This window comes from Agelaius tricolor, unplaced genomic scaffold, assembly GCF_023055355.1.
Source record: "Agelaius tricolor isolate 1412-34295 unplaced genomic scaffold, bAgeTri1.0.p SCAF_32, whole genome shotgun sequence".
In the NCBI taxonomy this organism is placed as follows: domain Eukaryota; kingdom Metazoa; phylum Chordata; class Aves; order Passeriformes; family Icteridae; genus Agelaius; species Agelaius tricolor.
In genome coordinates, this window is record NW_027269292.1 from 2,938,703 (window position 1) to 2,954,059 (window position 15,357).

General features: G+C 45.8%; 2 protein-coding genes across 3 annotated transcripts; both read left to right on the top strand.

The window, feature by feature from the left end:
• The first annotated feature begins 113 nt into the window (after positions 1-113).
• ADAP2 (ArfGAP with dual PH domains 2) lies at positions 114-7,105 on the top strand. Of its 2 annotated transcripts, none has more exons than XM_071451345.1 (10): positions 114-275; positions 1,278-1,408; positions 2,079-2,170; positions 2,293-2,378; positions 2,715-2,824; positions 3,478-3,624; positions 4,321-4,404; positions 4,818-4,880; positions 6,096-6,173; positions 6,753-7,105. In XM_071451345.1, exons 1-10 carry the CDS (start codon positions 185-187, stop codon positions 6,960-6,962), a joined length of 1,092 nt encoding a protein of 363 aa, XP_071307446.1. In that variant the 5' UTR covers positions 114-184; the 3' UTR covers positions 6,963-7,105. The 2 variants fall into 2 exon arrangements, with proteins under 2 accessions (XP_071307446.1, XP_071307447.1); XM_071451346.1 differs by having other exon boundaries at positions 6,099-6,173.
• A 129-nt stretch (positions 7,106-7,234) lies between these two features.
• Positions 7,235-15,278, top strand: RNF135 (ring finger protein 135). Its single transcript, XM_071451330.1, is given in 10 exon segments — positions 7,235-8,659; positions 8,662-8,739; positions 8,742-8,788; positions 9,614-9,699; positions 10,143-10,173; positions 10,239-10,409; positions 11,600-11,702; positions 12,374-12,433; positions 12,852-12,953; positions 13,735-15,278. Coding segments are annotated over 10 exon segments (1,344 nt in total). The 5' UTR covers positions 7,235-8,529; the 3' UTR covers positions 14,271-15,278.
• Positions 15,279-15,357: the final 79 nt, after the last annotated feature.

Consider the following 15,357-nt stretch of genomic DNA (forward strand, 5'->3'; position numbering starts at 1 on the left):
GGACAGGGACAGGGGCGGGTGCCCTCAGGGCGCGGGCCGGGCCGGGGGGCCGCGCACCCCGAGCCGCCGGCAGGAGGAGGCGCCCGGGGACACGGGAGGGGACGGGGCGTCCCGGGCCGCTCCGGTTCCTCATTTGCCGGCAGGGCCGAGCCACCCGCAGACTCCGCGCCGGGCACCGGGTGCGATGGACTACGACCACAACAAGGCGCTGCTGCTGGAGCTGCAGAGGGCGGCCGGGACCGGTAACGATCGCTGCGCCGACTGCGGGGACCCAGGTGAGGCGGCTCGGCCGGGCAGCGCCCCTCGGACAGCGGCCGTGACGAGGGGCTCGGGCCGTGGTGCCGTGTGGGCGCCGCCGTCCCGGTCCGCAGCTGGGTCCGCTCGGTCCGTGCTCGGTCCGTGTCCCGCAGGGCGGCTGCGGGCCGGCCCCGCGGCGCTGCCCGCTCCGGGACACGGCGCTCGGGGAGCCCCGCGGGGCCAGGGAACCGCAGCAGGGGCGGGAAACGACCTCAGCACCAGGCGCTTCCCCGGTTATTTGTGGACAGGGCACGAGGCTGCGGGAGGAGGAGGGTGCGTGGGGTGATTTTCAGCTCGGGGAATGTCTGTGCGCACGGGTTGGGGCAGGAAAAGCACGGAAAACCCGGTGGAGCCCCCGCGCCGCGCTGGCGCCGGTGCCCGTTCCGGTGGGTCAGGCGGGAGCTGAAGAAGGCGTCAAGTTGCTTCTGTTTAGCGTGATAGGGAGAAGTGGGCGGTGGCGCAAGCCAAGGAAATGGTCCTGCCAGAACACTCAATGCCTGTAGGCGTGCACCTGTCAAAGCTGCCTCAGGGGATGTGGCAGCAGGCAAGAGCAGGAGCCTTCGCGGACACGGACGGAGCCCGCGCTGTCGGTGGTTGTACTCCGTTGTACTCTCCGTAGTGCGCACTGTCGGCACCTTCCTGCCACTGTTAGTTCAGCAACAGCAGCTTTTCATGCAGAACTAATAATTGGCTGAGCTTTTCCATCACCACTCAGCTGCCTGCACAGTCACCTTAATTTTAAAGCAAATAGGCAGTTAAAGAATGTACAAACTCAGGGGCCACATCGTTCACTGGGGAAAGCAGGTATTGTTCCCTTGAACACAGTGAAGTGACAGCCATAAACAGTGGGGTGGGATTTGAGGTATTTGAGGTATTTACTAGGTGTGAAGCCTGGACTGTGCATCAGATGTGGGTCTTCATCCTTGCAAGTGGATGTGCCTTTTCCTGTGTATTAATTGATTGTTTGTGGTTTTATCTAGATCCAGAGTGGGCTTCTTACAAACTTGGAATATTCATTTGTTTGAATTGCTCTGGAATTCATCGCAATCTTCCTGAAATCAGCAGAGTCAAATCCCTTCGGCTTGACTTCTGGGAGAGCAATTTAATAGAGGTATAGAGGAAAAAGTAGTAATTCTCCACATTTCATAACCTTCTCTGCCATGTGATTCCTGTGCCATCCACCATGCACAGTGCAACAGAGCCATGTTAACTGCATGGGTTACTTTAGGGGGATTTTTATGACCTGCTCGATCAAATTACGCTGATAGGTCACTGCTAGGTGACCATGTTCCTAACAGTCTGTGGTGTGTATTTTTGTATACACAGTAACTTCTTCCTGTGGCTTAGAAACCCACAGATATTTCCTGGTAGTATGTTCAATTAAGAAAGCAACATACTCTTCTTAAATTTTGGTTCAGCCTCTCAGCATTCAGTTGAATTGTGTTAAAAATACAATCACAGTTAATATCTGGGAGGAGATGAAGGAATGGGGAGATCATATATAAGTTTTCTCCTAATTTTCTTTTGTTCATCAACAACCACAGTTTGTATTTCTTCACAAATGGTTCAGAACTGTAAATACTGAAGAAGGTGCATCCACCTAAAAACAGCAAACTATAATGCCAAAGGGAATTGATAAATGTATGTAAATACACTCTGAGAGTTATGGCAAGACTCAGAAAAAAGTGCAGCACTCCCTTTGATACAAGTCTCATTCTATGTTTATGACATGGTGTTGATTTGCAGTGGCACACCTAACTGTAATTTATTTTGTATTTCAGTTTATGAGGAATCACGGAAATCTCTGGGCCAAAGCTAAATATGAGGCAAAGGTCCCTCCATACTATTACATCCCCAAGTCCCATGACTGCATGTAAGTTGATGGTGTATTCACTGCTGTAGACCTTTATATTTGCTTCCCTTTCAGGTCTCCCTGGCTGGCTGCTGAAGCTAGAGTAGAGACAGATCAGCTTTATCCATGTTTTCCTCTTTCAGGGTTTTAAGACAGCAGTGGATTAGAGCTAAATATGAGCGTGGGGAATTTCTTGACACTGGAGTCTGCCCCGATCCCTGTTCTGCAGGTAAAAGGATTGTCAGGGAGGTCTCAGCCTCAAGGCCAACAGCACAGTGTTCTGTTGGCAGCTTTGGAGATCTCTAAGGTTGGCTTGTCACATTTGAACTGATGGATGTGCAGTCACTGCTTTGAGTCTAGCTTTGAGAAGAAACTCCTAAGAAGAGGCGCTTACACAAGTGCAAGGGTATATTCAGATCTTACAGTTCTCTATTTCTTCCACTTATTTTTTCATGAGGGGAAAATTCTCAGATGGAGAAGAGACTTGAAACTGCCACATCACCCTTAGCTAAATAGTCCTGCCCTTGTGCCCCCCTTGTCTGACACTTTTCTGTCTGCTCTGCAGGCAGCCGTGAAGGATGCCTCTGGAAGCTTGGGAAGGGACGCAGACAGTTCCAGAAGAGGCAGTTTCTCCTGTCAGCAAAGGAAGGGGTGATGAAGTACTACACCAAAGAAGTGAGTTCTTCAGCCAGAGCTGGCCATAGGTAGCAGGTCTACACCCACCCTCAGACCTTGCTCTTTGTGGGCAAAACCCAGCACAATTAACTTTGTTTCTAGTTTTGTGGCCAGCCTGTGCTTAGAGGAGTGGACAAGTTTCTCTCTTAACATATGTGGTATATTGGGCAATTTTGGATTTAGTTCTTTTTCTCTTCCCTTATCTCAACCTTGCAGCCTCCTCTTTCTTAGTGAACAAAGGAAATGGGTACTGGCAGTTGAATGGCAAGACAAAGAAGAGATCTGCTGGCAGTTGTTAGCTCTTACATTACCAAAATATCCTCTCATCAGCTCCTGCAGCAGGGTTCTCTCATGACTCCTTTCTGTGAGAGACTGGAGCTAACTGTTCTCTAACTGGGAGGCTGGAGATAGACCTTTCCCTTGCAATGCACACCCAGCCCTCTTCAGTAGTGATCCAGCATTTGTGAAGAAATCTTTCTAAGTGGTTTTATGTTGCATGTAGTTAAGGCTTTATGTTTCAGGTATATGCAATATTCAGATATTTTAGGACATCTGCTTTCTTCTCAGTAGGTGTCTAGGTCTCCTACAGCTGATCTGTCCTGCAATACATTCCCTGAGAACACTTTAATGCAGTGATGCTTTTCATTTCACAGTCCAAAGTTCCAAAAGCCGTTATCAGCGTTGAGACTCTGAATGCAATGTTCCAGGTGGAGAAAATAGGACACAATCATGGGCTGCAGATCACATACATCACAGATGGTCAAACAAGGAACCTTTTTGTCTATCACGAAAGTGGAAAGGTGAATATAATGGAGATTCTGGAGTAAGCAGGTGCTTAGATGTTGGATCTTTATTTTGGAAGAGTTACTGTGTCTGCTACGTCCGGTTTTAGTTGGCATCACTAAGACTTGTACAATATAGCAAGTTGCAGAATTTGATACTCCTAACTGTAGCATCCTGCTCCTTTTCTGTTGGGGCATATATTCAACCTCACCCTTTGGATAGTCTGAAGTGGTGCATGGATGTAAATCTCTGTAAGGTAACTGCCTCATGGTTTTACACAATTTCATGGTTAAATTCTTGGCACGCATAGAGAAATTTGTTCTACATTATTTCCGAGCCAACAATGATAATTTTGAAAAGTATCTGTAGATATTGTTAGACTTCTGTTTCTTCCTTCACCAGAGTTCTTGTGTCTTTCCAGGTAGAGGTTTTTAAACAACCCATAGCTGAATCAACTGAAAAAGCCTGTGTATACAGACTTGGGTGACTGTCCATGCTGACAATGTCTTGGACCTCCCAGGAGAGGCATTGTTAAATTATTTTCAAGGGTCAATGTTTTTCAGGTGTCTGGGACAAATCACTGACTCTCTCTGCCCCTTGGGGAGAAAGTACCTCTTTATAAAGAGGTCACAAGGAAGGAGAGAGGCATTCTGGAGAAGCAGGGCTCTTACTCTTCTTGTTGATCTTTGTGTCTGTGTTTGGTGTTTTCCCAGGAAATTGTTGACTGGTTCAATGCTATTCGGGCAGCACGTTACCATTATCTCAGAACAACCTTCCCAAATGTCCCTGAGCTTGAGGTGAGAACTCAACAGGGCTTGAAGCAGTCTAGCCAAATATAGCATGGGAAGACATTTTCTCACTTCTTCTGACAGAGTCAGGTGCTTAAAAAGCAGCATTTGGGTCCAGGGAATGGACAGAAGAGGTAGAAGGAAAAGCCACACTGAATAACATGCAAAAACTTGGTTAGCATTGAAGGCCTTAAAGTCTCCATGTGATTCTTACACAGTGTAATCTGTCAAAAATGTTATGTTCCTTCTTACTTCAGACTTCCCTTTACCAAGCAGCCAAAAAAATCCCAGACCCCAAAAGCCACAATTGATGGTGATTAACTTTCACAAAAACAGAGCAGAAATGCAATCTCGAATGAGACAGCCTGCCCTAGTTTTGGTTGGGACAGACACAGACTTTTTTTGTGTTTGTGTTCTCCTAGCTCATACCCAGGATCACAAGAAGTTTTGTCAAAGAAGGATATATGGAGAAAACAGGACCAAAAGTAAGTGCATATTTGGCATTACACAAACATGATCATTCCAGGTAGAGAATATTTGGTAGTTCAATGATCCTGACTTGTAAATTATTTGCTCAGTGACTCTCTGCTTCCTGGGTTGATAAAAGACACCATATTCAAACCTGTCATGTTCTTTGGGACCTTGTTTTATTTTGTGTGGAAAATAACATTGGGGAGAAGAATCCTTGAGGAGTAAGCAGGGTGGATTAGCTGTCAATGGTCATGCAAAATGCTATTACACAACACCATGGATTGTTATGTCTGCTAACTGCAGCTCCTGCTACAGCAGAACATGATGTGCTGACCTCCCCTACTTCTCTGTTTCATTTAAGAGTCCATTGCACTTAAGTCACATCTACTTAGAGCAGCAAAGTGTCATTTGAGCAAATTTCTCTACAGTGAAGCCAATAATTTGGTTTGTTTTATTGTGGGAAATGTTTGGACCAGTACTCTTGGAACAGAAGAGCAGGGTTTTGGGCACTGCTAAGGAGGAGATAAAGATCTGAGGTCTTGTTTGAACACAGCCACTTCTTGCCTTGCTCTCCTCTGAGTGAACCATGAGCCAAGTCCCATTATAAAGTGCAGCAGTGCAGTGCTGATACTGAATATGCTGGGTTTTGGCCCAGCTTTGGTGCCAGTGTTCCAACACCTCTTCTGCAGGTATTTGCACAGAGGATGAAAGATTTTGTGTTTTTCTCCTGAGGCCTAAATTCTGCTTAAACTGAGTTGAGTCCTAGAAGAGGCCTCTTCAGTTCAGCCTGGAGCAATTAATAGCTCAGGAATGGTCAGGTAAGTGTAGCTGATGGAATTAGCACCTAAAAAAAAACAACTAGTGTTGTACACCCAAAATTCCAGGGACAACCTCCTTGATCAGATTGTTGAAATTGATTGTTCACTCTCTTCACTATCACCACTCAGGGGTTGTTCTCTGCAGTGCTTTCAATCCATTTCACGCAACTTCCTTAATCCTGTTAATTTGATTACTTCCCTGCCTAAAGGATTGTCATTGAATGTAAATCTGTATTTTGAGCCCAGGGAGAAGAGAGAGCTGAGGGCTGCATACAGCAGTCCTGTTATCAGTTGCAGGGATGAAGGAAACTGAACTCCAGCTCCAGTCATTTAAGTGGTCCTGGGATTTGAATAGACCAAAGTCTGCTTTGAGGCTTGGATCTTTAAAGAATTTCTACCATTTCCTTGCAGCAGAAGGAGGCCTTTAAGGTACGCTGGTTCTGCTTGGATTCTCAGGAAAGGAACCTGCTATACTTTAAAAATCCACTGGTAAGAGGAGTGTTCTTTGTTCCACAGCCCCTTCATGAAGCAGGTGGGGAGGGAGGGTCTGTTCTCATCCACCTTTTCCAGTGGCTCTGCCAGACTGGAGCAGGCCCAGCCCCAAGGGCCCATCTCCCTTGCCAAAGGATGTCTCTGAAGCTGAGCTGGTTGGGAACTCTGGCCTGTACAGTGGCTGTGAGAAAGGTCTTTTAAAAGTAACTGCTACTGCCTCTGGTTCATGCCCCATCTCCCCCAGCCCTAGTGCCTCTGTGCCTGTAACCTTAGCCAAGATGAGCAATATTCCAGTTGACAGCCCCAATGTCCTGCTTTAGCCATGGGAATGTCCTTCCCTGCCCCTTCTGAACATCCACCAACCAGCTCTGTGAGGGTGGGACCCTGCCTTCTCCTCCTTAGAATGCCTGTGAGTGCAAAATGCCCCTTTGTGTGTTCCCTCCTGGTGTCACCAGTCCATGTCATCGGATCCCCTGCGTGCATCCCCAGATCCTGTTCCATGTCAAAGGACAGGCAGTGTCTGCTGGAGCTCCACTGTCTGCTGGCTAATGGCTGTCTTCTGCCTCCTTCTTCCAGGATGCATTTGCACAGGGCCAGGTTTTCATCGGAAGGAAGGATGAGGGATATGAAGTACGAGATGATTTGCCCCAGAAAGTCTGGGTGAAGAAGAAGAAGCCAGTGATCACTCTGGTCACACCAGTGAGAGAGTTTGTGTTTATCTGTGACAATGACAAGCAGCAGAGGGAGTGGATGGATGCCTTGAGTGGAATCATCACCCAACTCTGATGTCCACAGGGAGGAGCAGGCAGGCAGCTGCATTCCACCTAGCTGCAGCTTCTGCCCACACAGGAACAGGGTTGTTTTCAGCAGAGTGGGATGAATGTTTCTTACAGCACTACATTTCTAGCACAATAAAAAAAACAAGCCAAGTTTAAGTTGTGGAGGATACTGTAATGGAACCAGTCCTGTAATGGAATCACACAGATTCTTCTAGCTCCTTGCTTTCAACAGTCTGTACCGTTTGGCTTTTATGTGAGTGGCAAATCCTATATCCAGTGATTTTTTTCCAAAGCACAACCCCACACGATGTCCCAGTGAATGTGTTGAGAGTAAAGGATGAACATACATTGATCTGGCTCACCCAGGAACGGATGAAGCTTAATGAGCTTGATTAAACTGAACATTGAAAGGCAGAAGCAAGTTTTAAAAGTATTTTCTTCAGTGACTTGCTTGCAAACACTCCGTGAATGAGGACTGGTGTTCAGTGTTGGAGGGGAGCCTTCTCATCAGGTACCACCGTGTGCAGGAGCTGGTGGAGATTGCTCTGGCTGACACAGAGCACTCAGTGTTCCATGCCTCAAAACAAAGTCTGAGATCTGGTTCTACCAAGCAGCAAGTAATTCACACATTTAATTCTTCCTTACAGATAGCCTTATTTTGCAAATCAAGAGGAAGTCTTGCAGACCAAGTTTCTGGTAAGGCTTCCACCTTCTGCTGACACTTGCCAGCTGGTCTTGAGATACTCTAAATAGTTCTTTTTTTACAGAAATGAGAAGTGCCAATATTTGCAGGAATTAGTGACACTAATTCTTTCTCCTCAGCCCCACTCACCCAATAGTGCAAAGAAATTGTTTGAGTTGGTTCATCCTTCTGCCTTTCTCCGCCAGCTCATTGCCCAGCTCTGAGTAATGTGCAGCAGTTTTATGTATTGGTATGCTCCCATGAACTTCCCTGTGTTCCAGGCTCTGTCCCCACACAACCCCATTTGTTCTAGCTCACATGGTGGTTCAGCAATTCTATTAAACAGCCTAATCTTGCAGCTCCTGAAATCAACAGAGAGCAGCTTTTGAGTTGTACAAGGGACAATGCCAGTCTTCATTGTTAATTGTTATTTTGAGATGACCTGAGTAGCTTGGGATGACCTCAGAAGGGTTTGGTCCCTCCAGTAGCCTGGACTTCAGTCAGACAAGGTCTGCACTGTGCTGTGCTGTGCCACTGCTCTCCTGGCTGGGTCACCAGACTGCCCATGTCAGCAACTCTCACTATTGCAAAATCGGGAAATTCACGGCGGAAATGAAATAGTGCAGATAACGGGGACTTTTTCGGACAGTCAATGAAAGTGAAGGCCAGGCTCTAGAGAGTTTTGCGTCACAGTCCATTTCCACCGGCAGCCCAAAATGTGCGAGCAAGGCACGTGAGAAGAGCAAAGGAAAATAGAGCAGAGCAAAGCAAAGCAGAGCGGGGCACAGCAGAGCGGGGCAGAACCGGCGCGCCCCGGCCGCTCTCGGCACCGGAGGAGGGGCCCGGGAGAACCGAAACTGCGCGGCCGCCGCGCTCCGCCCCGGGCTGGGCCATGGCCGCCGTCACGGAGCTGGAGGGGCTGGAGCCGCCGTGCGCCTGCTGCCTGCAGCTCTTCGCGGAGCCCGTGAGGCTCCCGGGCTGCGGCCACAGCTTCTGCCGGGGCTGCATCCTCCGGTACTGCGCGGGCCTCAGCACGAGCTGGCCGCGCTGCTCAGCCTCATCCCGCGGGAGCTGGAGGAAGAGTCGGAAACACAGGAGGAGCCCATGGAGCTGCTGCCTGCAACGGCCTGAGCTCGGCGGGCGGGGACGTGGCTAGAAGGTACGGCCGGAGGCAGCGCGGGGCTCCCGACGCCGGGAGCTTCACCCCCGACATCCTGGGGCTCCTCCGCGACACCCCGGGACATTCCGGGATTACATCCCGGGGTGACATCCCCCGACTCCCACGGGACACCCCCCAGCGGCATCCCCCGACTCCCAGGGAGTCCTGCCCGTCGCATTCTGCGGCAGCGCCCAGCGGCGCTCGGGGCAGCCCCGGTTCCCATCCCACGGCGCAGTAACACACTGAGCACAAGGGTTCGGCTCACAGTGTTTGGGGCTCAGTGGTGCTGACACATTGAGAGCTGCATAGCTCAATTAGAAGAACTATTACCTGTACATATTCTGCCGATGCACAGAAGTTGTAAGTGACTTCTTTGTGCTGGGTGTTACTTATTGCATTGCATTGGAGGCTGCTGAAAGGACACATAACATTATTAGACAGTGCTACAGCTCCACCCACCTTCCTGGCACAAAATGGGACAGATTCATGATCTAGGTCTTTGCTTAAAACGACTCCCAGAGGAGGAGATGAGAAAAATGTGTTGACCTTCATTATTTTAGCAGATATATATCTTTTTCAGTCAAGCTTAGACCGTATCAAAGCTCACAATTATAGTTGAGCATCTAATTAATTGGTGACTGTTGATGTTGACTTCATTGTGATTATTCCTACTCAGAATTGTGTCTTTCAGGCACCTCCTCAAACAGTCCATTGCTTAATTAATGTCAGTCATGTAGGGAATTTTTATTATCCTGCAGCTTAGTTATGCTTTCTCTGAGGTTTATATAGATAAATAGTCCAATGTGTCGCCTGAAAGGAGGAAGAGATATGGGAGAGCTCCAAGCAACAAGAAATAGCTGCAGAGACCATTCACCTGTTGAAGAAAGATCTCAATAAAACAAGGTACACATTGTACAATCATCACCTACAGTAACTTTCCATTGTTCTGGGCTGGTGATGTGGTTGACTGCAGGGTTGCCTTCCAGCTCAGAGCTGGAATCTGCCTTTTTGTTTCCTTCTTTTCTGTCACAATTCTGTTTTTACTGATGAGAATGAATATATGGCATCAGCTGCACTATCTTTTTGTCTTGGCTGGCACAAAGGCCACTGGAATTGTGCTTTGTTGCATTTTTCTTCTTATCCCAGGAATAGCCTGAATGTTTCTGATACACTTTGATGCAAATTATAAATCATAAGAGGAAAGACTGAACTTTCTGAGTTGTCAAGCAGACTCCACTGGCCATAAAATATTCATGATCCTTACCATGCCCAAAATCTCATTGCATGTAATGCAGGATAGTGTCAAATGTATTTTATTCCTTTGAATAAAGTTTTCTGGTCTGCAGGGGTCAGTCAAAGAGCACATTGGATGGGGCGGTAATTCTCATATTCCGTGCATCTTTCCTGACCACACAATGATCTCCATATTTTCTGCCTTTCAGGAATATACATCTCAGATCAAAAGCCAGATTATTAAAGATTTCTGTTGCATGAAGGAATATGTTGAAAGACAGGAGAGAAACACACTGATGTTCATTGAACAACAGCAAAAAGCTGCTCAACAGAAAATTGAAGAGACTATTCACCAGCTCACACACATCAAAGCCCAAACTGTAAGTGATGAAATGAAGTGGCAGAATATGAGTAGAAACTCAAGCTCACTGTCTGGGATAGCTGAATATGTACAAAGCACCTTTGAGGTCCCCACTGCACCATTCTCATAGAGACAATGGTGCCAATCCATGGACTTTGCTGTCAGCAGGAAAAGTAAGAAATTCAGAGGAAAAAAATTACTGAGAGAGGCACAGGCTGGGAATGGAATTCAGAACTAGATTTTTTTCAAGGATATTGGTGAGCTGGAATGAAGTGGGAGCTGCAGGGCTGAAATCCAGTCCTCAGTCAAATCTAAAGTCAAGATCTTTCATGATCTTTTTATTTTCCAGAATTTGTATTTACACACAGGTACTCAAGTTAAAAAAACTCGCAGAGTTATTCAATATTTTGTAACAGTTTTCTTGTGGAAAACACATCAAGGGCCCTCAAAAGGTGCAGTTAAAGCACTTCAGATTGTGCAGAGCAGGGTTTGATGTTGAAAACAGCAGTGCCAAGTGATGCAAGTTAGCCAGCAGGAATTTGAAGTGGGGCTGGCTGGGTGGGGCAGTGCCACGAGACAGAATTGGACTTCAGGACCCAGGCACAGGTGCCCACACTGGAATTCACCTGATCCAGGGTCCCATTACAGGCAGTGAAGAGAAATGTGTACTTTCAGTGTTATCTGGCCTACTTGAAATATCCTCCTGCAAAGGAGATAATCCAGCTTCCAAAAGGCTGTTTCCTCCTACAGACTGTACACACAGACTAACAGAGCAACTTCAGATGTAGATTTCTACAATTTCTAAATTTAGGCAAACTAGGTTTACCCTTTCCTCACACTGATACATTTTCAAACTTTTGGTTTTGGTTCTAGAAGAAGAAGAAGAAGAAGGAAGTAAAAAGAGTAACTTTGTGTATTCATAGTTGTGATATATATGTATAAAAGAAAAATTAGTTTCATTCTTGGTTTTCTTGGAGAAAACACAGTCTTTTTATTTTTTAATAAGAATATCCTTCACTATTTTCTATGAGATTTCAGGTTGGTTTGCTCAGGTAACTGTCCTATAAAGGAAACTTTTGATACAAAGAATAAGATTCTTGGAGAGATCACTGCTCTTTTTCCACTTGGGCTTTATATTATAATCTGATCTGTGAGATTAAATAACTACTGCTGTTTACATCTTTCCCTTGATCCTTTTGTCATTATTAGAGAGACTTATGTGAGAGGCAGAGGCACGAAAGCTCACTTTTGACAATAAATAAAATTACACTTGATGAAAAGCTTAATGTTGTCAAAAGTGCTGTAGAAGATTGTCTTGGTTTGGAAAGACAGGAGTCTGCTAAGGAAGGCAGGAGCCTCCCCTGAAATGGTGAATGTAAACCCTCCCCACCCCTCCAAATTGCTATAAATTTTAAATTAAGGGGGTCTCAGGCAAAAATATGGGAGCAGGAAATAACAGTTCTTTAATAGGGAAAAGAAAAAAAAAGAGAAAATAAACAATGCAGTACACTGGAACAACACTGCCAGAGTCAGAACCCAACCTGACACCCTTTGGGGTGTTGGTGGCAGTCCCATTGGAAATGGTGCAGCCCTCGTGCAGTGTCAGGGCTGGTTCTGTTGGAGCAACAGGGATCTGTAGAGAAGGATGTGTTCTTCCTCTGAAGATCCAGTGGAAGGAGAGGCAGCTGCTGTTTCTCTGGGGAATCCCGTGGAGAAGCCGTGCTGGTGTCTCAAAATCTCTGGATTATATCTGGGTAGGAATGCTTGGCTCCTCCCTCTGGGCTTACATCTCCCAATGGGATGTTCTAGTTCTTATCAGTCATTGAGTGACATTCAATAGCTGTTATCAGCAGTGTCCCCTTCCCAGGGAGGTGTGAATGTGGTCACTGGAAGAGAGAGATAAAGCAAACTGCCCTCTTGACAAAGGTAATCTGCCATACAGATGGTAATGGAAAACAACTTGCATTGAAATCTTTAACAAAGATCTTAAGAGAAAGTTGGAAATTTTACTCTTGGAGAATTATGCTTAGCATCTCCCACCAGGTGAGTTTCCCTTATTTTGAAATCTTTTTCTTACAGGCAGTGGATTTAGCAAATAGAGTAAAAAATTAATTTGTGCAAATAAAACAAGAAACACAATACTCAGCAAATACTAAAGAACACTGTAAAACTTTTTAAGACAGAAACTGCTTTATCTTCATAGAATGATCCAACTGCTTTACCCATCTCACTCTTCTGACAGTTCCCCTCTGACCACACCAGCATAGAGTGTTTTGTTAATTTTGGGTTAAAATTTTGCCTACATGTTCTGTGTAATTTATGCAATCAAAAAATGCAGCTCCTTGTTTTGCACCTGAACAAGTAGCTGGGTTTATTTAAGGTGTGTTTTCCTTTAGAAGCTTAAATACTTCCTATGTACATTTTGAAGAAATGCCTTAACACTTCACTTTTTTGTATTTAGTGCATCCTCCGGACTTAGACCAGGAGCCAAGTGTCAGCTCATCATCTCCAGAGCCTGCAGCTGAAAGTCCTGAACCAACCATTTCCAGCCAGTTTTCTCAGTGTAAGTATCCCAGCCAGCAGAATTCTTAACCACATCCAGGTGACCCTGAGACTGGATTTGCAGAAGAAATCTGTCCTTGCCAACATCAGCAGGAAAAGTTGCTGTTTACTGAAGCATGGAAACACAATGGAGTTGCCATGAATGAATCAGTTACTGGCACATAATGTAGCATTGTACCTGACTGCGGATGTAGGATAAAAAAGAGATAAGAAAGGTGTTTTGTGTAGGATGTGTGGTAGCTTGTGCTGCCTGTGGAGTCTGAGCTGGTGTACAGGCAGATCTTTGCTGTTAAGCTGTAGTTATTGCAGTTGTAATTAAATTCTGCAACATTTTGACAGAAACATTTTTGCAGTCAACACACTCTACTACAGCTGTAGCTTAACACAGCAAACAAATGTTTTTGCTGATAAAATGTGTAAGAACTTGTCCCAGTGAACAGATGACTGTAAGCTTTATGAAGGTAAGCATCCCATTTGTTATTGACAGAAAGGTAATATTTAAAAAAAAAGATTGTGGCTAGAAATAAAATCCATCTGGTAGGGTGCAAGGTACTTTCACCTTTCCACTGGAGTGCATATGAGTCTGTCATGGATATTTACACAGTTGTGCCTGTTAAATATTTCTGTGTGCCCAGGATACAGTTGATAGTGCTTGGTTGAGGATTTTTGAACTTTGATTCAGGTTTATGGGTAGATCATTGGGTTTCATTTCTCTTTTGGAGCAGGGATGCACTGCTTCCTTGTTGCCTGCATGTGAGAATATTTTCCTTTCTGCCTTCCAGGGGCAGATGATGGGACTTTTGACCCCACAAGAGTACACGAGTGCTTGGCACTCCCAGCCCAGAACAGGAGAGTGATGGTTTCCAGCCACCTGACCAGTTACAAACCATCACCCAAAAGATTCTGCATCAGCCAGGTCATGTGTTCACAGGGTTTCTCTACTGGGTGCCACTACTGGGAAGTAATTACCAAGGACAGTGATGGATGGGCTGTTGGAGTTGCTCATGAAATGATTGGTAAAATGGACAAATTGGGAAGGACTAAGCATTCTTGGTGTGTAGAATGGCTGGGTCCTAAAAAACAGCTGTCAGCATGGCATAAGAATCAAGAAACATTATTGCACAAGGACAAACCACTGAAGGTTGGAGTTTTCTTGGAGCTGCAGAAGAAGACTGTGTCATTTTACTCCATTGCTGACAAAGAAATGCTTTTGCACACCTTTGAAATCAGTACCTCAGATCCTCTCTACTCTGCTTTCTGGCTGTACACTCTAGAAAAAGATGGATCTTTAACTATAAGTCAGCCAAACAGGAGATAAAGCCTACTGGGAACAGGGACAATTTTGCCATGACTGCAGTTTCTATGGAAGCCTCAGTGTTTAGCACAGGAGTGTACCAAGGAATGAATGCATAACTACCCAGGCTTTCCTGGGAATCAGCCACTGATACTTCTGTCTGCTCTGCTTCTCTTCATGCTGTGCTCTGGCCTAGCCAAACTTCAAAAGCAATTTCAGCCTATGCTAAAGGCAGTAACCACCCCTGTAGGAGTCAGGTGGGTTTCTCAAGCAGCTTTAAGTAGTCCCAGGATATTCCTAGTAAAGAATGGACTATGGAAGCTCTAATGTTGGGGATAAGCCTTTCTCATTGACCTCATTTTCCTATATTGATATAAAAAAATAGAGAAGAACAGATTATGCCGTTACTTTCTGTGGAAGTGAGTTTTCTTTAGATAGATCTGATTGATTAAAGAATGCTCAGAGGGTAAGAATGTTACTGATCTTGGGTATGAAAATCTTTCCCTTTAGGGTAGGCAGTAACTATGAAATAGGCTTTGGATTTGAGGACCTGACATTTTAGAGAGGTGTCCAGAAGAACATCATCTCCCCAAAACCATATTTTAGTCTTGCCCTGGCCAAAGGGTCATCAGTCCTGGTGGTAGTGTGACCATGGACATGCTTATGGAAGCAGATGTTGGGGTGTGTTTTTACCAGCTAATAAATCTTGTGGTCACTTTAGTGCCCTTTTAAAGGGCCTGCAAACAGAACTCTGTCATGGGAAGGACCATCTGGTCTTGCCAGCGAGCCTGAGACAAAGCAAGAGGTTCTCAGTTGCCTGTGGGGGGAGAAGGAACCAGAGCTGAGGTCCCACAAAACCTATGGACCACTTGATTTCTGAGAGATCCGCTGCTTCATGCAGGCACACTGAAAACAGCATTCCCAAGAAGCAAAAGCTTTTTCAGGAAGACTCTGGCATTCCAGAATTGACAAAATAAATAGTTTATTGTGAATAAAGCATGTGGGATTCAACTATTTCATTTAGTGGAATGGAGCTCCTTGTCTTTTAAAGTAGTTGACAGAACTGCTGCTCACCATCAGAGTTACTCTGCTGCCACGGAACACTCTGATG

Bases quoted from the DNA above. Each gene is read 5' to 3' on its own strand.
- ADAP2 (XM_071451345.1), top strand. From the start codon at position 185: ATGGACTACGACCACAACAAGGCGCTGCTGCTGGAGCTGCAGAGGGCG. The intron at 1,409-2,078 runs GTATAGAGGAAA...TTTGTATTTCAG, and splicing joins GGGAGAGCAATTTAATAGAG to TTTATGAGGAATCACGGAAA. The intron at 4,881-6,095 runs GTAAGTGCATAT...ATTTCCTTGCAG, and splicing joins TGGAGAAAACAGGACCAAAA to CAGAAGGAGGCCTTTAAGGT.